Consider the following 25,211-nt stretch of genomic DNA (forward strand, 5'->3'; position numbering starts at 1 on the left):
CCTGAGTCGGTTGATGTTAAACCCACTTTTTTAAATTTTAAAAGAAAAGGCCCAGACCTGCCTATTATCACCTATCTTTGTCCTTCATATAGTTCCTTTGCTGTTGTCCTGCTTTGGCCCAAATCCGCCTGTTTGCAGGTGTCCCCTTTACCTAGCCGGGTGGTAAGGAGACACCCATGCATGCGTGCTTCTGTGGCAGGTGTCGTACGTGTCCAGGGGGGTGTGCAGTAACTGATCACTGTGATAGCCAATCAGAGGCTATTAAGTAATCAGGTCCCGATCCCCGATCGTCAGTAGGAGACCCCGAGCTGTCAGTCTCTGTGTTGGGGGCACGCTGTGCAGCAGCACAAACACAGCAGCACATCTATGTGGATCCATGGATAGAGACCCATATCAGTGACACCAGATAAATGCGTACACTAGACTGGAGGAGTTTACAAAATTGTCTCCGGCAGCAAAAGGGTTTAAAGTGAATCTATCACTTTATTCAAATCAGAGTGACAGACCTACCCCGCTGATACTTACTTACCTCCCCTGCTGCCTTGTCTTATCCCTGTGTTAGTATGTGTTGGAGGGTGAGCAGAGCTTGAGGGGTCATAATGGGGGCCCCTGTCACCTCCCTGTCATCTGTAGCTGCAGGTAAGCTTCAAGCTACACCTCTGTGTTGGCGCTTACACCGGGTTCATGACCCCTCATCATGTGACAGTAGCCAGGCCCTGCGATTGGCCGCTGTATGATGGGAGTAAGGGGAGGAGGTGACGCAGGAATTGCAGAATACAGAGGGCTAGATTCAGAGATAATTTACGTCGGCGTATCTATAGATACGCCGCGTAAATTCAAATCTGCGCCGGCGTATCTTCTTTCTGTATTCAGAAAGCAAGATACGCCGACATTAGCCTAAGATGCGACTGGCGTAAGTCTCTTACACCGTCGTATCTTAGGGTGCATATTTACACTGGCCGCTAGGTGGCGCTTCCGTCGTTTTCAGCATAGAATATGCAAATGACCTAGATACACCGATTCACAAATTTACGTACGCCCGGCGCTATTTTTTTACGTAGTTTACGTTAGACTTTTTCGGCGTAAGGTTACTCCTGCTATTAGGTGGCGCACGCAATGTTAAGTATGGCCGTCGTTCCAGCGTCGAAATTTGAATTCTTTATGTCGTTTGCGTAAGTCGTTCGCAAATAGGGCTGGACGTAATTTACGTTCACGTCGAAACCAATGACGTCCTTGCGGCGTACTTTGGAGCAATGCACACCGGGAAATTCCACAGACGCGCATGCGCCGTTCGGGAAAAACGTCAATCACGTCGGGTCACCAAAAATTAACATAAAACACGCCCCCTCATCCACATTTGAATTACGCCGGCCCCATTTACGCTACGCTGCCGTATCTTAGAAGGCAAGTGCTTTGTGAATACAGCTAACTTACGGCGGCGTAGCGTAAATACGATACGCTGTGCCGCCGTAACTATGCGCGCCCCTACCTGAATCTAGCCCACAGTGTAGTAAAAGTATCAGTGGTAGTGGGGGGAGGAGTGTTGTGAGGAGGATCTGTTACATTGCATCCAATGGACACAGTGACAGGCTCCTATTTGGTTGACAAACAGACACCATGATTATTAGTGGAAACCAACACCAGTATGCTTAAACCATAAGCTTGTCATTCGTGTTGACAAGCCTTATACAGTATGATATACAGTATACATATATAAGATGAGATACAAAATGACAGACATCTCTATAGGACACAGCTCTGCAGCTAGGCAACAGACACTTCCGGTATTGTACAGGGAGGGACTTCCGGGTTTTTGGAAGCGTCGTGCAAAGCTCCGCCCCCTCGCAGATTCCCGCAAGAAGATGGCAGGCAGCGGCTGGAGGTCATTGGTGAGTGATGGAGCCGCTGGGCTGTGTGTATGGGGGGGACACGCGGCCTGTGCTGGGCTGAGGGAGGCGAACTACCGGGGAGAGACCAATACAGCAGCCCGGTGCAGTACCTGGCAGCGTGTACGGCACCTGGTATAGCAAGGTCGGGCTGTCTAGGTGAATTACGGTAGCGGGGCTAGAAGGAAGCGTGAGGAGCACCCATGAGAGCTGTGTGAGGACAAGGACAACCCGGGATGTATTCCCTATACAGGGCGCCCCCTATCGGCCCCATACAGGGTGCATTGTCACTTGTATATGGTGACTGAGTAAAGGTCAGACCTTTGCCACACGATCCGAAAATGAGACTTTTTTTTTACATGCTTGTCATATATAGAACCTGAAAAGCTTACTAAAGTGACACATTCTCATACGACAGAATAACAAATCGGAAGTGATGTCATATGTTGTATTTTCAGATGACATCTGTACTGATTAAAGGAAAAATTGTACGATCTGGTATTATATGAGAATCATTTTCATGCTTGTGTGATCGGATGAACTGTCGTGATCGGCTCTCGAAAAGCTTTGTACTAACAATCTGATTATCGTACGTTCGCTTTGAAAGCGGTATTTTTTATTTATTTTTTGTACAATTTTCGCATCGTGTGTACCGGGGCCATACACTGTACTAGGGATGAGCTTCGGTGTGTTCTCACTCCACGTGCAGAGGAGGAGACAGTGGCAAGTGACATGCTGCATCTGCTGGCAGGTGTCGTACAGAATATCGGCGCCTGAAAATTGGTATCGGCCCTGAAAAAACGGTATCAGTCGCCCCCCTAATGTAAATGGAAGATGATTATTGGCTTTTTTTTTCTGAGGAGAAAAGAATAAAGCCAATAACTGGCTTCTGTTAAAGGGACATCGGTCCCAAGTTCCTAACATTTGCCCACCAGTGCTGCTAATCGGTGCCCACCAGTGCCGCTAATCGGTGCCCACCAGTGCCTCCTCATTATTTGTCATCTATCATTGCAGCCTCACACACTTCAACAGACTTCTCAAGTCTCCCGCGAGTCACGGGAGTCTCCCGTAGTTGACTGCGGGCTCCCGGACACCCGCGAGCGCCGGGCGATCTCCCGGCTTGGACTCTCACTCAGCTACAGACAGAGCAACCCGGGCAGCCGAATGGAGTAAGGCCGCTTGAGCTGCTCTGTTTTCTGTCTATGGCCAGGGGAGGGGGTGGGACAGAGCCAGGAGATCTGGAGACGCACTCCTTGCTGGTGCCCCATGCTGCACTTAGACCTCTCATGGCACGCTCCTCCCCGCTGGCCCCTCCTTCCCTCCCGTCCACCACAGGTGCTTCTGGGGCCAGCGGGGAGGAGTGTGCCACGAGAGGTAAAATGACCGCCGCTTTGTAGGGATCAGATCTATCATCACCTCGGGCAGACTAGAAGAGAGGAGGGGCCGACAGGGAGGAGCATGCCACGAGAGTTAATGACACCCACTTCCGAAGCTACTCGGATAGCTACTTGGATCTTGCTGTGATGTGTGCCCCATGCCCTGCTGTTTGCCCTGCTGTGTGACCAGTGTACACTGTGTGCAGGGCTGGGGCAAGGATTTTTGACACCCTAGGCAAAACCCTATTTTGCCGCCCCCTTGGCTCCACCCCTGACCCCACCCCCTTTGCCCTGCATGGGTATACCCCATCTTTTTAATGAAGCATCCAGCGCCCATCAAATGCAGCCTACCAGCGCCCATCAGTGCAGTCTACCAGCGCCCATCAATGAATGTTAGCTTGCTTTCCAGTCATTCGGGAGTCAGGACACAGGCACAGTCTGACACTATGTGCGAACAGAGCAGCGACTTAGTTGCGACTTAGTTGCTTGCTGTGAAGAGAAAAGAGTAGGAACACCAGTGGCCGGGCGCCCTAGGCAGCTGCCTAGTTTGCCTAGTGGTAGCACCGGCCCTGACTGTGTGCCCCGCTGTATGCCGAGTGTCCTGCTGTGTATCCCATGCCCCGCTGTATGCCCTGCTGTGTGTCTCATGTCTTGCTGTGTGTCCTGATGTATGCCCCATGATGTGCCCCATGCCTGCTGTGTGCCCTCCTGTGTGCCCCATGTCTGCTGTGTGCCCTCCTGTGTGCCCCATGCCCTGATGTGTGCCCTTCTGTATGCCCCATGCCTCGCTGTGTGCCCAGTCTCCCGCTGTGTGCCCCACGCCCAGCTGTATGCCCTGCTGTGTGTCCTGATGTATGCCCTGTTGTGGGCCCCATGCCCATTGTGTGCCCTAATGTATGCCCCATGTCCTCATGTGTGCCCAGTACCCCGCTGTGTGCCCTATGCCCTGATGTGTGCTCAGTACCCTGCTGTGTGCCCCATGCCCCGATGTGTGCCCAGTCGACTGGGTCGTCACCGGTGTGAAGGGTCACCTTCCTGAAATGAGTGTGCCACCTCCCTGAAATGAAGTTTTTGCAGGTTGGGATGTCTGCATCAATAAAGGAGAAAAATTACCTGTTTGCAAAAATGTTCTAATAAACTATGAAAAATGTTTGTTTTTTCAAAATTTTCAGTCTTTTTTTTTTTTTTATTATTATTATTATATCATTATTTGTTTAGCAACAAATAAACACAGTGGTAATTAAATACCACCAAAAGAAAGCTCGATTTGTGTAAATCTTTTTAAAAAAAAAATGATAATGTCATATGGTTACAGTGTTGCATGACCGTGCAATTGTCATTCCAAGTGTGACAGCACTGAAAACTGGCCTGGACAGGCACATGCCCAGCGGCGCCCCCCTACAGTAAGAAACACACATTAGGGAACACTTTCATTTTCACAGTAAACAGTGCATTTTTAAAGCACTGTTTGCTGTAAAAATGACAATGGTCCCAAAATAGTGTCAAAAGTGTCCGATGTGTCCGCCATAATGTCGCAGTCACGATAAAAATCGCTGATCGCCGCCATTACTAGTAAAAAAATAAATTATTAATAAAAATGCCATGAAACTATCCCCTATTTTGTAAATGCTATAACTTTTGCGCAAACCAATCAATAAACGTTTATTGCGATTTTTTTTTTTTTTTTAAATACCAAAAATATGTAGAAGAATACGTATCGGCCTAAACTGAGGAACTTTTTTTTTTTATATATATTTTTGGGGATATTTTGTATAGTAAAAAATATTGAATTTTTTTCAAAATTGTCGCTCTACTTTTGTTTATAGCGCAAAAATAAAAACCGCTGAGGTGATCAAATACCACCAAAAGAAAGCTCTATTTGTGGGTAAAAAAGGATGTCAATTTTGTTTGGGAGCCACGTCGCACGACCGCGCAATTGTCAGTTAAAGCGACGCAGTGCAGAATCGCAAAAAGTGGCCTGGTCCTTTAGCTGCATATTGTTATTTGCATCTCTGTGAGCGGCGTGTGCCCATCGCTGGTACAGTTGATTGCTTCGGTGGAGATGAGCCGTGCCAGCACCTGAGATGCGATTGCAGAGCCAGATCTCGCCTGGAGCACCATGTGAAATACGACATTGTATGGCAGGAATATGCAATTAGCGGACCTCCAGCTGTTGCCAAACTACAAGTCCCATCATGCCTCTGCCTCTGGGTGTCATGCTTGATGCTGTCAGTGTCTTGCTATGCCTCATGGGACTTGTAGTTTGGCAACAGCTGGAGGTCCACTAATTGCATATCCCTGTTGTATGGGCATGTTTATCATACAGTCTAGCTTTGGGCGTTGTCATTGCACTGTATACATTCCAGGCATTCCCAAAATAAAGCTGAGCATGGTAGAGACTTCTTAAAGTAAGACCAAAACTTTTATTTTTCAATAAAGAGGGGGAATGATCTAACATGTCAGTTTTTTTTTTTTTTGCTATCTTGGTCCCATAGCGGGATTTCCCTTCACTTTTTGTCAAAGCCAAAACAGGAAGTAAGAGAAAATCCCTGTAAAGCCAGGGAAACCTCCCCTTAAAGAGGAGCTCCAGACTCCTTCAGAGTAGCTGCTAACTTTTAATATAAGGACACTTACCTGCTCAGGGATCCCGCAGTTCTTTCACACGAGCTGACTCTTCAATAGGCTTTGGGTGCAGGCGCCGGCATCTGTAGTAAGGGAGTCAAGAAGTGAAGCCTTGCGGCTTTTCAGCCTGTTTCTACAGCACATGCGTGAGTCACCCTGCACCTTGTAAATGGGCATGTAGTCTTCTGAGACTTGTGATGTGTCCCAGCGGAAAAGGAGGGCGCCCGAACTTCTGGCTCGGTTTGCCGCACCAATCTGAGCCCGATGTGGAAACGGTATCTGTCAAAATGATGTACCTGCTCCCCCCTAAAGTTCTGAATGTGGCAGTGGAGGTTGCTTTAAGCTGGCAGTACAAGGATCGTATTTTGGATGGCTGTCTCCTCAAATTGTTGGAGCCAGCACCTTGATTACCTTGCGCATCATGATTCTCATTTTATCCAGAATCGTGCAACTCTAACAGTGGGTGTTTTTATTTGCTGGAGCTCCCTCCCCTGACACCATTTTTCTCTTGGTGTCAGAAAAACATGTCAGAAGTCACTCCTGCTGATGGCAGAGGAACAAAGCAGCAGACAAAAATTACATGTATTGCTCATAATTGAGACAAGTACACACTATGGACCGATATGCTTTGTTCTTATTTCATGTCTGAGGTTTACAACCAATTTAAGTGATAGGCTTGCAACTAGGGATGCACCAATATATCGGTGCCGATACATATCGGCCGAAAACAGCTGTTTTGGCGACATGCCGAAACAGCTTTAAAATTGCCGATATGGGCATCGGGTGCCCTTAAAAAAAAAATGTTTGCTGGGCTGTCACGGCTCCGTCCTCTGAACGAGCCAACAAGTGTCACTGCCTCCTGACTCGATCGGCTATTCAAAAATGGTGCTGTGTGGTGCCATTATGTATCTGCTTATGCGCCGCCCGACCGAGCGGATACAAGCTTTCCCGAGCCCGGCCAGCTTCGGGCTCGGGAAAGCTCCTATCCGATCGGCCGGGCGGCGCATAAGCAGATACGTAATGGCGCCACCCGGTGCCATTTTTGAATAGCCGATCGAGTCAGGAGGGACACTTTGGCTGTGACACTCGTTGGCTCGTGCAGTGCACTCGCCATAGGCAGAGGACGGAGCAGTGACAGTCCAGCACAGCACAGAGCCCAGCTATGTCCAGCCCAGCCATGTCCAGTACAGCCCAGCTTTAAGGTAATAAAGAAGCTGGTGGTGGCAGGAGGTGGTGGGGGCATGAGGTGATGGTGGAAGAAGGTAATGGTGGCACCGTGGCAGGAGGTGGGTGAGGTAATGCTGGCAGGAGGTGATGGTGACAAGAGCCGATTGTGGCAGGAGGTGGGGGTGGTGGGTGCAGGAGGTGATAGGGGCAGGAGGTGATGGTGGTGGGGGCAGGAGGTGATGGAGGCAGGAGGTGGGGGTGGTGTTTTAACATACAATTATATATAAAAAAAAAAGTAATTTTCCGTTTCGGCTTGACATTTTTTTTTATTTCGGTTTCGTTTCGTTTCTGAAATTTCCATTTCGGTGCACCTCTACTTGCAACCCGTATTTGCCAAAAATGGTCACCATTGGCAGGTCTTGTGTACATCCCAGACATGTTCTTTAAAGCGGAACTAAACCCATTGATTTAACAGTTTTAAAAACTGTTACATTCCCAGAATGTTAAGTGTCGGGAATGTAACTGTCACATTGCTGGTACTCTCAATCAAACTGTCAAACCATCAAATGCCTGAGGTGTGAATGCAGCCTAACTGATGACATGTGAAGCATCATGGCAGTTGAAGATCAAACAGAGGGCAAGATGGCAGATTTCTTGGCTGAAAATGATAGGAGGGTTTAGTTCTCTTTTACGATTCTCCCAGAATTGTACTACAGCTCTTTTATTGTTACTATTTTTAGTTCCATCTGATGTACGTCTGTTGAAGATTTGTTTGATAAATATGAAATACCTGGAATATAATGAGCTCTCTCCTGATCTGTATTGAGCTGTGTACCATGTCCATGTAATGGCTAATTTTGTGTTCTGATATTTTGAACAGATCAGTCGCTTGACTGGAGCAGTCAATAACCAAAATGGAGCCAGAGCCTTTTCCAGCAATGTAAGCATGCATTGCACCGATGAATGTGTTTGTAAATCCTTGTACATACATCAGTTCTTATTTTCCTCTTTATATTTCTCATCTACAGATGCAGACAGTCACTCTGATACCAGGAGATGGGATTGGGCCAGAGATTTCCTCTGCTGTCATGAAGATTTTTGAGGCAGCCAAAGTTAGTAATAAGATACTGTTTAAAATGATTGTAAACCCTAAAAAAAAACAAAAAAAAACTGCAAGACAAAGGCATAATGAGCTAGTATGCATAGCATACTAGCTCATTATGAATTACTTGCCTCACATCAAAGCCCCCGCAGCCATCCTCGTCTCCCCCTCCGGCCGGCGACAGCTCTCCCGGGGGTTACTTCCGGGTATCGCGGCTCTGGCGATGTGATTATCCGGAGCTGCGATGACGTCACTCCCGCACGTGTGTATCGGAGCTGCCGGTAACTGCACACGGACTGAAGCAACGGCACATACATGCCATTTCTTCAGTTTGCTTAAGTGCGCATGTGCCGATGACATCGACACATGCAGGGGACAAGGGATGGTTTAGGAGATATCCTGGGTAGCTACAGGTAAGCCTTATTATAGGATAAAGTGGTTGTAAAGTTTTTACAACCACTTTAAATGGGAATTGGAATTCATGTTTTTCACGACTTACCTTGACATCGGTCCCCATGGGCAATTTATAGACTTGACTGCTTTCTGACTCCATTGGGGTTTCTTTTGACAACACGAAAGCTGCAGATATGAGGGGTGCTTCATTGATTGCAGAATGACAATTGGTTGCTACTGATGACCCTCTGTTTTAGGCTCTGTTCACATTACGTTGGATGAACTTTTCTTTTTGGGCAGCATTCTATTGCAGCTGAATTGCTCCTCGCCATGAGAAGCAGTAGCAAATATTTGACATGGCTCCCACTCTGCTTATAGTGTTTGGGTTGGTTCACCGCAATGCAGAGAGGCGGCTCTAAGCTTTGTGAGGCCTTAGGCATGAGGCCCCACTCACGCCCATAATGGGAAAAACAATTTAAGCAAGAAAAATGGCTGCAGAAAATGCACGGATCTAACACACTGGTGATCAGCACCATTTCCAGGGCACCCTCCTCACCCATCAGACATATTCAGCCAATGCAGGAGGGGGAGGTGAGAAATAGAGAGGTGATAGAGAGATCCGATGGCGCAGACATTAGTATTGATTAATGGCAAATGAGTGTGAGGCCTTAGGCGACCGCCTAATTAGAGAGCCGCCTCTGCTGCATTTTCCCCACTGCTGGTGAGCTCAGTGCACACACTTTCAGTTGTAATGTCAGGTGGTTCCCCTTCAGCACAGGAAAAAAAAATCAAGCACTTGAATAGACATTTTCTGGGTTAAGGGACTTGGCTTTGGCTGGGCAGATTGATTAGGCCTACAAATTCCAACTCTGAGCTGATGTTTATATATAGGGGTACTCCAGCATTAAAAAGAAAAGCAGCACTGGCTGTTATACTCCTTTTACCTCCCCTACATCCCTATTTGCCGCAGTAACTCCAGCACAAGTTGTCTTCTGGGTTGAATGACACCAAGCAAAGACTGAGAACATACTGTGAGTGCAGGATGTCACAATGCATAGCATTCACAGTTTGTTGATGCAGAGAGCAGTGTTGACGTCATCACGTTAGCACACCATGCCACTATTTGGCTTTTTTAGTTTTTACCTCCTTGACTACAGCTCGCATAATGCATTGAATGCACTATTCAATGTGAATATGTGTTTTAATAAAATATCATCATTTCCAGTTCAGCCAAAGCCAACAGCGATAGCAAGTCTCCCTGCTCAGTGGTAGTGGAGGTCAGTTATATACATTAGGGTTGTCCCGATACCACTTTTTTAGGACTGAGTACAAGTACAGATACTTTTTTTCCATTACTCACCGATACCGAATACCAATACTTTTTTTTAAATATGTCCCCAAATGCAGCCATGTCCCCCCCACAGATGCAGCCATGTCCCCCCCCCCCCCAGATGCAGCCATGTCCCCCCCCCCCAGATGCAGCCATGTCCCCCCCCCAGATGCAGCCATGTCCCCCCCCCCAGATGCAGCCATGTCCCCCCCCCCCCCCCAGATGCAGCCATGTCCCCCCCCCCCCCCAGATGCAGCCATGTCCCCCCCCCCCCCCAGATGCAGCCATGTCCCCCCCCCCCAGATGCAGCCATGTCCCCCCCCCATATGCAGCCATGTCCCCCCCCCATATGCAGCCATGTCCCCCCCCCCCTATGCAGCCATGTCCCCCCCCCCATATGCAGCCATGTCCCCCCCCCCCCATATGCAGCCATGTCCCCCCCCCCATATGCAGCCATGTCCCCCCCCATATGCAGCCATGTCTCCCCCTTATAAGCAGCCATGTCTCCCCCTTATAAGCAGCCATGTCTCCCCCTTATAAGCAGCCATGTCCCCCCCTTAGAAGCAGCCATGTCCCCCCCTTAGAAGCAGCCATGTCCCCCCCTTAGAAGCAGCCATGTCCCCCCCTTAGAAGCAGCCATGTCCCCCCTTAGAAGCAGCCATGTCCCCCCCTTAGAAGCAGCCACCCCCCCCCTTACCTGCATGCTGCCGCGCCGCATGGTTAAACAGCGTGCGGGGAACATCACAGCTTTCATTTGAATAGCTGTAATGATTCGCATCGCGCTGCGTATAGACACTCCCCCTTGCTCGGGATTGGACAGATCACCCGAGCAAGGGGGAGTGTTTATACGCGGCGCGGCGGGAAACACTACAGCTATTCAAAGGAAAGCTAATGTTCCCCGCTCGTATTAACCAAGCGGCGGGATGCAGTGTAGCGGCGGCGGGGGGGGGGGGTTTGGCTGAGTATTCTATTTAGGCATCAGCGGTATTTGCGGGAGTACGAGTACTCCCGCAAATACTCGGTATCGGACAACCCTATTATTATATTTAGTGCAGGTCAGTTACAGTAAATTCAGTGCTATGGTAACCTGAAAGCGATGACATGACACCACTCCTGGTTTACCCGAATGTCAATGGTGCCATTTTTTGCAAAAACAACAATCTTGGTGTTTTTAATGTTTTCAAGTGCGGAGGAGGGGGTTGGCATTAGAGCAAAAGTGTAAATTTTTTTTAATTAATAGTCATGCATCATTCACGCATGCAAACGGTGATCGTGCCACACGTGAGGTATCCCTGGTAAGGTCAGATTATGGACAGTAATTCTATCACTAGAATCCCTCTGTAAACCTAAAGCAGTAATTTGTAAAGTCTTTTAAAGTGTTGCCTATAGTTAGTAAAATTTATGTAGTTTGTCGCTGTTGCACAAATATTGTGTGACATAAAAATTGCAAAACCCACCAATTTATTCTCTCCAGGGCCTCTGCTTTAAAAAATATATTTGAGGGTTCTAAGTAACTTTGTAGCAAAACAAAATAACTTTGTTTTGTATAAACAAAAAGTGGCAGAAAAAAACCTGGCCTTCAACTGGATAATCTACATTCTTTAGGGATACTGTTGTTTAGCTTGTAAAAATAGAAGGGCATGCACAATTAAAATGTAATAAATAACCTCTAATGCAGAAAACGATTAAACATTTTAAGTGGATCATCCATGCACAACCCCAGAATAGAAAAATTTTATCGCATAAAATTAGGTAAAAACAAAAATCCATTTTTGTAAAACTTGAAATACATAATGAATGTATTTGCGTTTGTAATAAACAGATTATAAACATAATTACTATATTCTATGCCAGCTTTTTATTACCTAATTCATGGTAACTGCCATTCATACCGAATCTCTTACAGGCACCCATTCAGTGGGAAGAGAGAAATGTTACAGCCATTAAGGGTCCGGGTGGCAAATGGATGATCCCCCCTGAAGCCAAAGAATCTATGGATAAAAACAAAATGGGTCTTAAAGGTAACCCTTTCTTATCCTCCTGTCTCTAATACAATTTCTATGCAGTATGTGACATTTCATGTATGTTTTTCCAGGTCCTTTGAAGACTCCAATTGCTGCTGGACATCCGTCCATGAACCTGTTACTTAGAAAAACGTTTGATCTGTATGCCAATGTCCGCCCTTGCGTCTCCATGGAGGGTTATAAGACTCCTTACACAGATGTGGACCTGGTTACTATTCGGGAAAACACTGAGGGAGAATACAGTGGCATTGAACACGTGGTATGTCAGTTTGGCTGCATTCATTATGCTATTTTAAAAACCTTTTGCTATCACTCATTTTATATAGTTTAATGATCTTTCAAAATGCGTTGTCCTACTCAAATAAAGTGATCGTTGTCCAACTGGCTGCAGTTTTAAAACTTTCTATTCATACTTTACTGCTCTTCACTCACCTCCATGATCTTCATATGCTTAAGGGGGCCTCTATGAGTTGAACTGCTACAGACCTACTCACCACCAACAAGGTCCAGTGCTACCTCACCCGTACACCCCAATGCTCACTCAGTAAGTGTAACTGTCAACCTGTCGAGTTGTAAGATAAATTGTACCAATTCAGAAGCACTCCGCATCTCCCTCTGACCTTTTAGGGTATAAAATCCAAGGCAGTCCTTCCGTTTTCAGTGGGCTTGTTCAGTGGTTAAATACGTGGGCATTAGACTCGCACCTGGCCCAGCTAAATTGTACAAGGCAAATTTTTCAACCTCCTTGTTGCCAAGATCCACTCCAATTTACAGAGCTGGAGGGCAATGAATCTAACTTTGTTCACAAGGAGTATTATTATTATTTTAGGTACTTATATAGCGCCGTCAATTTACGCAGCGCTTTACATATACATTGTACATTCACATCAGTCCCTATCCTCAATGAGCTTACAATCTAAGGTCCCTAACTCACATTCATATACTGGGGCCATTTTTTTAGGCAGAAGCCAATTAACCTACTAGCATGTCTTTGGAGTAGTGCATTTAAAATGATAACTCTGTCTTAGACGCCAAATCTGATTCAAACACTGCCCATATCAATCCCCCATGTTCTTCACCAACTTGCATTTCCTACTTCTTGGTTTCATATGGGAAGACAAATTACAACACATCCTCCAATGTCACAGCTATCACACAGCTATCACACATAATAAATAGGTGCGCTCAACTCAATGTGAATGAGGACAGGAATGCTCTCTGGTTTCATTGTCTTGTCTCCGTGGCTCCCATCCCATCTTTTGAACTCTCTAAGAATACATCTGACGTCTGAGCTACGCTTTTGGGTTATTTCCTCAACTTTCCCATTAACTGTGACCTTTCCAAAACTCTGACTTATGACCCCAGTATTGGGAGCCCCAGAATTCACTGCATGCTCTGCCAATAGACACTTTAAATGTCTCATGGAAGTGGGCAGGTTCAGCCCTATGCATATCCTACCTGATCACGATGGCTGTCTCAGTTGGAAAAACCAAATCTCACTGACTGCCTATTAATGCATTGTCCTCTTACCACTTATGCCATTTCTGAAATGCTGCAAATTGGCTGACTGAAATGGCTGACTGTTCACTTCCTAACTCAGGCTTGCATGTTCACAATGTGGCATCCCCCATTATCATGGTTCTCCAAAGTAAATCAAATTTGACAGATGGAGGCCCTTGCTGCCTCGTTCTATCACCAGAAGGAAAGTTTTGGAATCCATGGACAGCTTTTTTCATTTGTCGCCTTGCTGGATTTTCTTGACTCTCCCATTCCGGATTTATACAGGATGTGTGGCTCAACCTTCAACCAGGAATGCATGAACAGGTCTACCTTGTTTAGACAGTTCTGGGAAGATTCCCCTGATGCCCTGTTGTTCTAATTACAATTAAAAAGAATGGACCTGGTTCACCCCCCTGATGAATACCTCTTCCTGATGCCCCCCCCTTTCTTTTCTTATCTCTTAACCCCCACTTTTTATTTATTTAATTATCCTGATGGCTGATTTTGCAAAGCTGGCTATATTTTGACTGAAATGCGTCCGGTTCATTGGGAAGAATTTCAATCCGTGTGGCCATTTCCACTCAACAGAAGTCAGTCTACTTCTGCCGAATGGGCTTGTTGGAATTTTTTTTCTCTGTCTCGGAAGAGAGGACTTTTTTTTGGTTTGTTTAATAAGGCATATTTTGTATCAATTTTACCTTCCTTCATGGGACACAGGATTATAATAATTCGGTAGACTCATGAACTTTTGCAGTAACAGATAACGAAGTAGTGATAGTCATCTGTTGATATTGACTTGCAGTACATGATCTGCTGCTGCTAGTTAGAGCTGGATGAGTTCTGTTTGATACCAAGATGGCTTCTGAAGCTCAAAGAAAATACTAATGACATTGGAGATTTTGAGTTGTTGCCTGTAACAACAATGTTAAGCATTCGAAGTACATTCTGCTACAGAGCTTTACACAGGGAGTGGCGCTAAACCCCACCAGGAACCACTCAGCTATTAGAACCAGGCACCATCTTATTTCAATGATGTGGTTTAATCAGCCATCTTGATTTGGGATGAGCTCAGGAGTGTTCAGACACAAATTCAAACCTGCCTGAGATATCCCGCTAGTAAACTTTCGAAGAAAACAGGCAATCTTAGGCGACAATGGCACCCCCCACCCTGCAGCTGCACGTATGCAAGGAGCATACATACTTGTGGCTGTGGGATGTGGAATGTCTCTGCTACCTTTTGATTGGATTTGGCAGCTTCCCAGTGGGATATCTCAGGTGGGTTCAGACTCCTGTCAGAACACTCCTGAACTCGCCACTGATCATGATCACACATCAATAAGGATGTGCTCTGGTGTGTTCGCATAGAACACGTGCAGAGCCCACCAGGAAGTGTGCACGGCGCTGCACTAATCACAGCCAGGGAGACATTTCACGATCTCTGCAGCCAAGCATCGGGACAATGTCTCCCTGGCTGTGATTAGCACAGCGCCGTGCACACTTCCTGGCGGGCTCTGCACGTGTTCTATGCGAACACACCAGAGCTCATCCTTACACATCAACAATTGATATCAGATGTTTCTATATCTTTCATATAGACCTGTAAAGTAGTTACCTGAAGTTTTGTGTTTGTGCATTGCAGATTGTGGAAGGAGTAGTGCAAAGCATTAAGCTAATTACAGAGCAAGCCAGCCGCAGGATTGCAGAATTTGCTTTTGAGTATGCCAGGAGTAACCAAAGAAGCACGGTGACTGCAGTTCACAAAGCCAATATCATGTGAGTTCTTTGTACAGAGCAGATTAGCAAATCTCTTATTTTGCATTCTTGAAATAACTGAAATGTCATCTTTGCTTTTACCCTCCATCTTCTATTTTATAAATGTGAACTGTTGCAGTAGAAGTACTATGTGACCCTCTATAATTGGTCTATGAAATGTTCTGAACAATATGTGAACTCCATTGTTTTTGGAGGCAATTATACTTGTGTACCATTTGCTCACTTCTCTTTTATGCTTGGTTCTCAGGAGGATGTCTGATGGGCTTTTTCTGAAGAATTGCAGAGAAGTTGCAGAGAACTACAAGGACATAAAGTTTAATGAAATGTACTTGGACACAGTGTGCCTCAATGTAAGATAAAATGTGCTAAACTAAAAAACCCTTTATACCTATATATATTTTTTTTAACCACTTTAATACCCGGGTGCTGTTCTATTCCTCTTGTTTGCTTTTTCTAATCCGCCTTTGTTTCTAAATTCACAGATGGTCCAGGACCCCACAGAATTTGATGTACTCGTCATGCCGAACTTGTATGGTGATATCTTAAGGTTAGTTTTAGTACACTTCCAGGGCATCATAAGGATATTGCAGAGTATAGGTTCATGTGTTATACTTCTACTACAAATTGATTCCTTTTTCAAGTTGTAGTTTAGTTAAAATATATTTCTTTTTTTGGAGGGGGGGCGAGTTTCAATCACATAACTTACCTGTAATGAAACTGTGCCTGGTGACTGTTTTTTACTATGGAAATGTTCTCTTTCTTGAAGTTGGGTCCTCTTCACAGTACTGAACTTCTAAGACTGCATGTGTTAACTGCCTTCATTCTAACATTGAAGGAGTTCTGACAACCACCCTCCATATCCTCTCATCCATTCACAACACTCCTTGCATTGTTTTCACAAAATGCAACACATTTTCTGAAGGGGGAGAGACAGATCCTTTTTAAGATATGGCCAATTGTTCCACCGGACAGATGCCACTGTTGGTCAGGGGTGTCCTAAAGACGTAAGATCACAAAACTGGCTAGATTGGGCAACTGTAATCTTATGGTTATATGTACCAATAAAATAAAAATTATTTGAAGCTAGAACTTATTGTCTTCTGAAAATTTGTGGGCAAAATGTGGAGTTCTGCAAAATATATTTATACATTTCTGACAGAGGTTTTCCTAAAATGATAAACACATCCTCAAACTGTGATACTTTGACAACCTATATACAGTTTTAATTTTTTTTTACAGTTGGACACATTGCATTTCTACACACCTCATTTAGGCTACTTTCACACTGGGGCGTCGTGGGCATTGGCGGTAAAGCACCGCTGTTTACCGTTTTTGAGCTGCTCTTTGGCTGCTAGCGGGGTGCTTTTAACCCCCGCTAGCGGCCGAAAAAGGATTGAAACCGCCTGCAAAGCGCCACTGCAGCAGTGCTTTGCCGCTCCTACAGCGCCTCAAAGACTTTATTTTTACCGTCCTGCTAGCGCACCACTCTAGTGTAAAAGCCCTCGTGATTTCACATATGAGTAAAACGAGAGGCACTTTCTAGGCGCTCTGCAGGCGCTATTTTTAGCGTTATATCGCCTTAGGGCGCTGTAATGCTTTGTAACATGCTGCAGCACATAATAACATAATAAGATATAAAAACCACTGTGATCTGTGTTAAAAGTGGTTGCAGTGCCTAGTAAAGCACCCACATGTGCACATGCATTATTTGCACAGCAACTTAAGCTGTGTTGCGAATGGGCTCTCATTTGCTGGGATTTTTTACATCCACAGTTTTTCTTTATTTTTCTTTCAATTATATTAGTTTTCAGAGTTATAACACATTTTAGCTATTGGCTTCCCAGTCAAAAGCAGCATTCATCTCTCTTTAGGCTTTATTAACCATCAGTCCAAGGTTTTATAACCTGGAGATGCCAACAAGATGGTTCCCCAGCCTGATTTATATTGCCTAAAACAAATCTGTGATTAGTATTTTGATTTTTAATTCCTAAATACAATGAATAGCAAGCACCCTTAGGTGACTGCTCATCCCATCTGATCCCCAGGGTAATGCCCCTTCACCTCTAAATCCACAGCACAGGTACCAAATGGTTCCCTGGTCACTAGCTGTGGACCAGCCCCTTTTTGATTTACTATTGAATTACAGTGATATGTGGCTCCAACAACCAGTAGTAAGGCATATAGCATTAGAGGGGTTAGAGCCACAGCCAGTTTGGGATAGCAGGCTGTTACTCGCACCATGGAGGTGTGTTTTTTACCATGGGCTCACATAAAGTGGAGCTCCAGGAATTTTTTTATATATATATTTGATGTTTGCCTGAAACCAGTTTAGTTACCTCCAATTCTTGGCATACTTCATCCGGGTAGGGCTGCTGGGAAGGTAAAAAAAAACACACTTGTATTGTCTGATACTACTGTCAGGTTTGACCTTTCAGCTCAGCACTGATGTTGCTCAGGGTCGCTCGTTCTTGTCCATTTGGATAATGTTTGTATTTTCCTGGAATACAAGGTATTCTGTTAATGGAGGGGTTGGTGAATGTTATATTCCCCCCTTGTCCAACCACAGAATGAAATGCATGCAAATTTTTTTTTTTCAAATGGGTGTGGAGTGAGTGACCCACCCACTATGATCACAATATGAGTGGCAGAACTCCTAGCAGCTTGAAGATCAAAGCTGACCATAAACCCAGCATGAATAAAACAACAATTTTTTTAGCATCCCCATCAGCACTCCAGATGTCGTCTACTTGGCATTAAAAACTAGGCTTTACCTAGAAAACATAAAAAATATGTTTCCTGGTGTTCCAATATAATGAGCCTTCTTAATTTTAGATGGTGTCTGAAAGTGTTTACAGGCTCTGTCAGTTTATTTTTCCATCTATGTCCACATTATATGTAAGAATCCACCTAGATGGACCCAAAGGTTGCCAATATCCCGGTGTGAGAAATTGTGTATAGAGTACCCCCCGATGAGTGTACTATTGGACTTTAACTAATGGATAACAGAATATGAGAAAATAGAAATGTTATTAAAAAAAAAAGAAATGCGGTGCATAAATCACCATATATCAAATGCATAAAAACAAGAAACAGAATTGGATCATGTGAGTACAGTTCTCTAGGAGCCAGCTAAAAAAGTTAGGAGCCAGAAAACGCACCCCGTCCCGACGAGCTTGTGCGCAGAAGCAAACACATATGTGAGTAGCGCCCGCATATGTAAATGGTGTTCAAACCACACATGTGAGGTATCGCCGCGATTGGTAGAGCGAGAGCAATAATTCTAGCCCTAGACCTCCTCTGTAACTCAAAACATGCAACCTGTAGATTTTTGAAAACGTCGCCTATGGAGATTTTAAAGGGTAAAAGTTTGTCGGCATTCCACGTGCGGACGCAATTTTAAAGCGTGACATGTTGGGTATGAACTTACTCGGCGTAACATTATCTTTCATAATATTAAAAAAAAATGGGGATAACTTTACTGTTGTCTTATTTTTTAATTAAAAAAAAGTGTAATTTTTTCCCAAAAAAAAGTGCGCTTGTAAGACCGCTGCGCAAATACGGCATGACAAAGTATTGCAACGATCGCCATTTTATTCTCTAGGGTGTTAGGATAAAAAATATATATAATGTTTGGGGGTTCTAATTAGAGGGAAGAAGATGGCAGTGAAAATAGTGAAAAATGACATTAGAATTGCTGTTTAACTTGTAATGCTTAACTTGTAATACCAACAGCCACCACCAGATGGCGCCAGCTTACACATCTGGTGGTAATAACTTGTAATACCAACGGCTCACCACCAGATGGCGCCAGCTCACAAAAAAAAAATTTTTAGTCGCCCTGGCGACCAGGATTTGTCGAGCCCTGAGTCCCATTTGACAGAAGTCAATCATTAGATCAACATCTGTCAAACGGGAATGGAGATGGTTCGAAATTCGCTCCAGCTCAGTCCCTGCTGAATTTCGATCCATCTACATGCAGCTTAAAAGCCTTATAGATCTAACCTTCCCACCAAAAGGGTTGCCCTTTTATTAATGTTAGAATTATGACAGGCCCAGGCTTTGCACCAATTCAACAAATCTTCAATCGTGTCTTCCATATTTCTACCCTTGCCCGTTCTCTTAAGTCAGGGCTGTCCAACCTTTTGATCTTCCTGGGCCTCACTGAAAGAAAAGGAATTGTCTTGGACCACACACAAAATAGATTAACGATGATGGGCAGATCAGATTAGCAATCACTGATATAGATAATGTACCGATCTGAGTAGTAATGTTCCTTGAACAATCTTCCTTCATCCTCAACTTTTTTCTTTTTGTTGGTTTTTTATTGTGACGTATAAGTTATGCTATATAAAAAAAAATATATATATATATATATATAATGGAGAGAGAGAGGTCCTGTTCACACATATACAGTTGCAGCGCAGTAAACCGCAGAGGTATACAGATGAGCAGCTGTCCGTTACTGCTACAGTGAGCCGACATTAGGGTACTGTGTGGTGTGCAATTCAGCGCATCACACAGCTCCTTTTTTCTTTTTCTTTATATTTTTTCCTAATAATTTTGAAGTGCACAAAAGTGACACTTGATGTGTATCACTGTACAGCAGCGTGGTGCGTTGTACTGCTGTCCAGTGACATATGGTCCTGTCCATTGCGTTGCGATAAAACGCATGTCTACATTTTATCACAGATCACTGCAGCACAGCTCCAGGCTGTGTTTCAGTGTGAATAGGACACATTAAAAACTGTTGTTTTCTGTATGTCCTAGCAGTGACCTGTGTTTTCTAGTGTGCAAAAATGGTGGTCACCGCCCTGTGTGAATTGGCCCTAGATGTACTTGTCTTGGGTTTCCCTATAGCAAGCTGCTTGTTGTGGGGGCACTCGCCAGGAGGGAGGGACCCGAGAAGAGGAGGATCCAGGCTGCCCTGTGCAAATCCACTACACAGTGCAGATAAGTATGACTTGTTTTGCTATTTTTAACAAAACAAAAACAAGACGTTATAATTACTTCAGGTGGTAAATGGCAACTTTACATGGCTAAACATGTGAATTGTCAAATTATAGGGTAGAAATTTCCATCCTATCATCGGTGACTTGAATCCTGTAGTGATACCACAGCAGCTGTGTTCTTTGCCCTGTACCTCTGTTGTGGCATTTCAACCAGTTAGTCATACTCTCCCTGACTACTTTAGTGTTTTTTCATCCTCCACACGCCGTTGCGTGTTTTTTTTTTTTTTTCTTTGCCATTAACTTCATCCAGGGGATCCTCCTCTCTTCTGGCAGTGTTTTGATCCTGCATCGCCATGACGTCATAGGAAGGCTGCCTGCTGTTCCGGGTTTAACCGACACTTCTCTTGATGATGTCCCGCTAGGACCGCCCCCTCCTCTTTTACTGAATGAAAGGCTTTGCCTACTGGGATAGGTGATGTTCATATCCCGGGAGGCAAAGGGGGAACAGGGCATCACCTAGGCGAATGATGTGAAAAGGGGTGGAGGTTGGCAGGGTCAGGTCAAATTCATAAAAAAAGTCAATAAAGGAGTAAAAAAGTAAAAAAAAAAGATCCCATATTGAGCAGAGGACTGGAGGAGGAATGATCATATGCAGGGTGAAGATCCGCTTTAGTTGTCGGTTGGACAGATGTTGATAATGGAGCTCCCTGATGGGTATTACTAGCTAGCGAGTAAATCGGCCAGTCATTGTTTACCTCTACCTGTTGGTAGAGGTAAAACATTGTCAAATGTTTAAGGAAGTAAGCAGTCCTTGACGTCTAATGTTTTTGTTTTTTGTTTCCTTTTTTTTTTTTTTTAAGTGATTTGTGTGCCGGTCTGATTGGAGGGTTGGGAGTAACGCCAAGTGGAAATATTGGTGCTAATGGGGTAGCGATTTTCGAGTCGGTAAGTACAACTGTGTTTCAGTTATAAGATACAGTATGAACCTGTGCCAAGCTGTAGATGGTAAAGGTTGGCCCATAGAAAAGAACATGCCAACCTGCATATTCACCCAGCACTGTACCTAAACAATGGCATGCATTTGAAACAGAATTCTCACACAAGATACCTGATTATGTACAGTTAGTATTAATAACACTCGGCTGGATTTGGTCTGTAAAGTTGAAGACAATTCCCAACTTACCAGGCCACTTCAGTTTTCTAGAGTGTCAGGAAGATTCCCCAACATTTCTTTTCACACCGTAGGACACTTTAATCCAGTCCCCATGGATTGTGGAAATCCTGATTGTCCAGGAAAAAGATGGGAGATGTGAAAGTTGTAGTGCCACAAAGTTCTAGTTGCATAACTTCATTGTTGGTGGCAGGAAGCCAGCATAGGTGTTCCTTGATTTACATGGCTAAAAGTTTGAATTGCCAAATCACAGGAGCAGAGATGTTATAATGATATATGTGAAGAAAGATAGTGATGAAGGCCTCCATCCCATTCAGGGAGAGTTGTTTAACCACTTAAGGACCGCCTCCTGCACATATACGTCGGCAGAATGGCACAGCTGGGCACATACAGGTACGTCCTCTTTAAGTGCCCAGCCGTGGGTCGCGGACCCGGTCGCCGCTGGAGTCCCGCGATCGGTCCCCGGAGCTGAAGAACGGGGAGAGCTGTGTGTAAACACAGCTTCCCCGTTCTTCACTGTGGCGCCGTCATCGATTGTGTGTTCCCTTATATAGGGAACCACAATCAATAACGTCACACCTACAGCCACACCCCCCTACAGTTAGAAACACAGATGAGGTCATACATAACCCCTTCAGCGCCCCCTTGTGGTTAGCTCCCAAACTGCAATTGTCATTTTCACAGTAAACAATGCATTTTAAATGCATTTTTTGCTGTGAAAATGACAATGATCCCAAAAATTGTCCGAAGTGTCCGCCATAATGTCGCAGTCCCGAAAAAAATCGCTGATCGCCGCCATTAGTAGTACAAAAAAAAAAATGCAATAAAACTCTCCCCTATTTTGTAAACGCTATAAATTTTGCGCAAACCAACCGATAAACGCTTATTGCGATTTTTTTTTTTTTTTTTTTTACCAAAAATAGGTAGAAAAATACGTATCGGACTAAACTGAGAAAAAAAAATATATATTTTTGTGGGATATTTATTATAGCAAAAAGTAAACAATATTGCATTTTTTTTCAAAATTGTCGCTCTATTTTTGTTTATAGCGCAAAAAAAAAAAAAAAAAACGCAGAGGTGATCAAATACCACCAAAAGAAAGCTCTATTTGTGGGAAAAAAGGACGCCAATTTTGTTTGGGAGCCACGTCGCACTACTGCGCAATTGTCAGTTAAAGCAACGCAGTGCCGAATCGCAAAAACTGTCTGGGTCCTTTAGCTGCCTAAAGGTCTTAAGTGGTTAATTATTATGTTAATGACCTCTTTCATACCTCTTGCACACCAGTTGTCCTCTCTGTTCAAATTGTGCACTTCACTGTCATTGAAATATTGTCCCTTTTCCTTTAAGGTGTAGGAAAACTGAGTTTTGGCCTGTAGAATTTGCCCTCCTATGTTGGGCGAGAGGTTGTTTTGTCTCCCTAATGTGACAGGTCTTTGTATATGCAGTGCAATGTACTAAGGAATACAAAGTTACTTTGCTTCTAAGGGTGTACAAGCTTTTGTATCATTGTATTGCTGGGTTTGAAGGACCCAAGTATGCAATGTTTGTTAGAAGATCCTTCTGAAGTTTTCCAACACTCCAGCTTCATGTGGGATGACTATATGATTGGTGTGTTCTGCTTTTCCCCTATGTTTGATAGTCCAGATTTATTGCTTGGTCTTGTGGATGTTTTAATGAAAGCCCTCTCTGGGTACCCACAAACTTTCATGGCATTCCTGAGAAGTCTCTCTACTTTGTCTTTAGACTCTGTCCTAATAATTTCCAGTTGGGTTTTAGTGGGTGGTAGGAGTCAAAATACTGATCTGTGTGGGTAGGTCTCCTGTAGACCTTAATAGTTGCCAATTACCCATAACTGAGTAAAGGAGCAGCTTTTGGCTAATTCTTTAATAAGTTACAGGTAATGGGCTTAAAATAAATATCATCCTTGAGGTTTAGAAATAGTAGGCTAATTTTACTTTTTCTTATGGTCCTGTTTAGGTTCATGGCACTGCTCCAGATATAGCTGGGAAGGACTTGGCTAATCCTACTGCTTTACTACTGAGTGCAGTCATGATGCTCCGGCACATGGGGCTGCAGGAACATGGACTCAAGATAGAGACTGCATGCTATGACACCATTAAATCTAGAAAGGTAGGTGCCGAGTTCTTTTATGGGCCCATTCACACCAGCAGGAGCCCATCATATATAGATGTATTATTCATATGTGCTACAATGTGTCATTATAGTGCATTGCACAGCAGCCATTGTGACACGATACCTTGTGTTGTAGTGAGTTGGGTATTTATGCCTGCATCATATTATTGTAACATTTACCAATGCACATTTGTGCAGACAGACCCCAGACAAACCAAGGCTTTTTGTCTTGTCTTGTCTTTGCATTGCAACTGCGTTGGGCAACTCGGCTGTAAATGAGCCCTTAGAGATTTGTCTTGAGTAACTGCTTTAATTTGTATGATATAGGTAGAGACATTTAACAAAACTGTTTTTCATTTTACCATTTCTTTGTTACAGACTTTAACTAAAGATTTGGGTGGAAACTCTAAGTGTTCAGAGTTTACAGATGAGATCTGCCAAAGGATACGGGACAGCGACTAATTTACTTTGCTGGTTTCAGTCTCCAGCCCGGCCTGCTGACATCACACGCACATCATATAATGCTCATCCCGACTTAATTGAACAGTGTCTTTTTCCCCTTAGACGAGACATGGTATACGAGTATGCAGGGCAATGTGCTGGAGGCCACTCTACTAAAGAAACATGCCACATCCAAATTGAACCTTGCAGGCAAATTAGAAAGCCACATAAGAACAGAATAGTCTGCCTACATATCGGACTTCTCCTATAATACTGTAACTTCTTACCTGTTTTGTCTTGTCATTGCCTTTCTGGTCAACATGCTCTTCAGGAGACAAGCTACAGTATGTACTGCAGGCTTTTCAAAGCTGTGTTTAGTAAAATGATTAGCTTCAAGTAAATTACACATTTTGTATAATATATCGTCGCAATACCATATATTATTGTTGTACAATTGCTTCATTTAATCATATCTTTAAGTAATGGTTCCATTCATGTAAACCAAACACTCCTTGAATATGCTGTGTCTCTATAACAAGTCCTCTATTTTTCATTATTTTTCAATATCCTATCCATTTCACCTGAGTAAAACATGAAATGTATTCTCATATTCCCAAGTTGTGGTTTAGCTAACCTGTTCAGTTTTTAAATCCACCGCCAGGGGGTGCTGCAGCACATTGTTCTGTGATAAGAAAGCACAGTCCAAATCTCAACCCAGCTCTATGAATGTCTTGTCATGTCTTGCCTTAATCTTTTTCTTTTTGAAAGCTCTATTTATTGTATATCTGTGAGTGAAACTGCCTTGTACTTTCATTGAATGGCTCATTTTTCTTTTTGCACTTGTTTCTAAAGGAAATACATTAAATGTGCTGGGTGTTCCAAAGAGCTCAGAGATGGTTGAATTTTTTTGAAAAGTAAACTTATTTATAAAACGATAAATTATATGTATGTATCACACATGTATCTAAATTTAAAAACCAAAAATGTGATTTATTGCAGCTTACCAAATCTTTAGACGTGGTGGCTGCATTAGTTGTCTGATTTTAAGCTTTCTTTCTTTTATCAGCTGGTGATCTGGTCAGTACAGATTTTCTGTCTTATGGTGGCTTCTCTCTCTTCAGAGAAACAACACAGACATTCTCGGAGAGCAGCGTTGTTTGGAGAGGGTAGCGTAGAATGGGCTAGTAGATTTCGATGGACTTTTAAATAAGTGATTAACAAATTAAATATGAACTCCAGCTAATACTTTTTAAAAACCGAACTAAACCCACCAATTTAATGGTTTCCCAAAACCATTACATTTGAGGAATGCCATAAATAGCCCAGGCTATAGCCAAAAGACGG

At 44.0% G+C, this 25,211-nt stretch overlaps 1 protein-coding gene across 1 annotated transcript; it reads left to right on the plus strand.

Annotated features, from left to right (window-relative positions):
• The first annotated feature begins 1,782 nt into the window (after positions 1–1,782).
• Positions 1,783–24,757, plus strand: IDH3A (isocitrate dehydrogenase (NAD(+)) 3 catalytic subunit alpha). The gene is made up of 11 exons (XM_040343090.1): positions 1,783–1,889; positions 7,932–7,991; positions 8,080–8,163; positions 11,783–11,897; positions 11,972–12,159; positions 15,040–15,173; positions 15,421–15,523; positions 15,656–15,720; positions 20,983–21,067; positions 23,271–23,423; positions 23,805–24,757. Exons 1-11 carry the CDS (start codon positions 1,863–1,865, stop codon positions 23,886–23,888), a joined length of 1,098 nt encoding a protein of 365 aa, XP_040199024.1. The 5' UTR covers positions 1,783–1,862; the 3' UTR covers positions 23,889–24,757.
• Positions 24,758–25,211: the final 454 nt, after the last annotated feature.

This window comes from Rana temporaria, chromosome 3 (assembly GCF_905171775.1).
Source record: "Rana temporaria chromosome 3, aRanTem1.1, whole genome shotgun sequence".
NCBI lineage: Eukaryota > Metazoa > Chordata > Amphibia > Anura > Ranidae > Rana > Rana temporaria.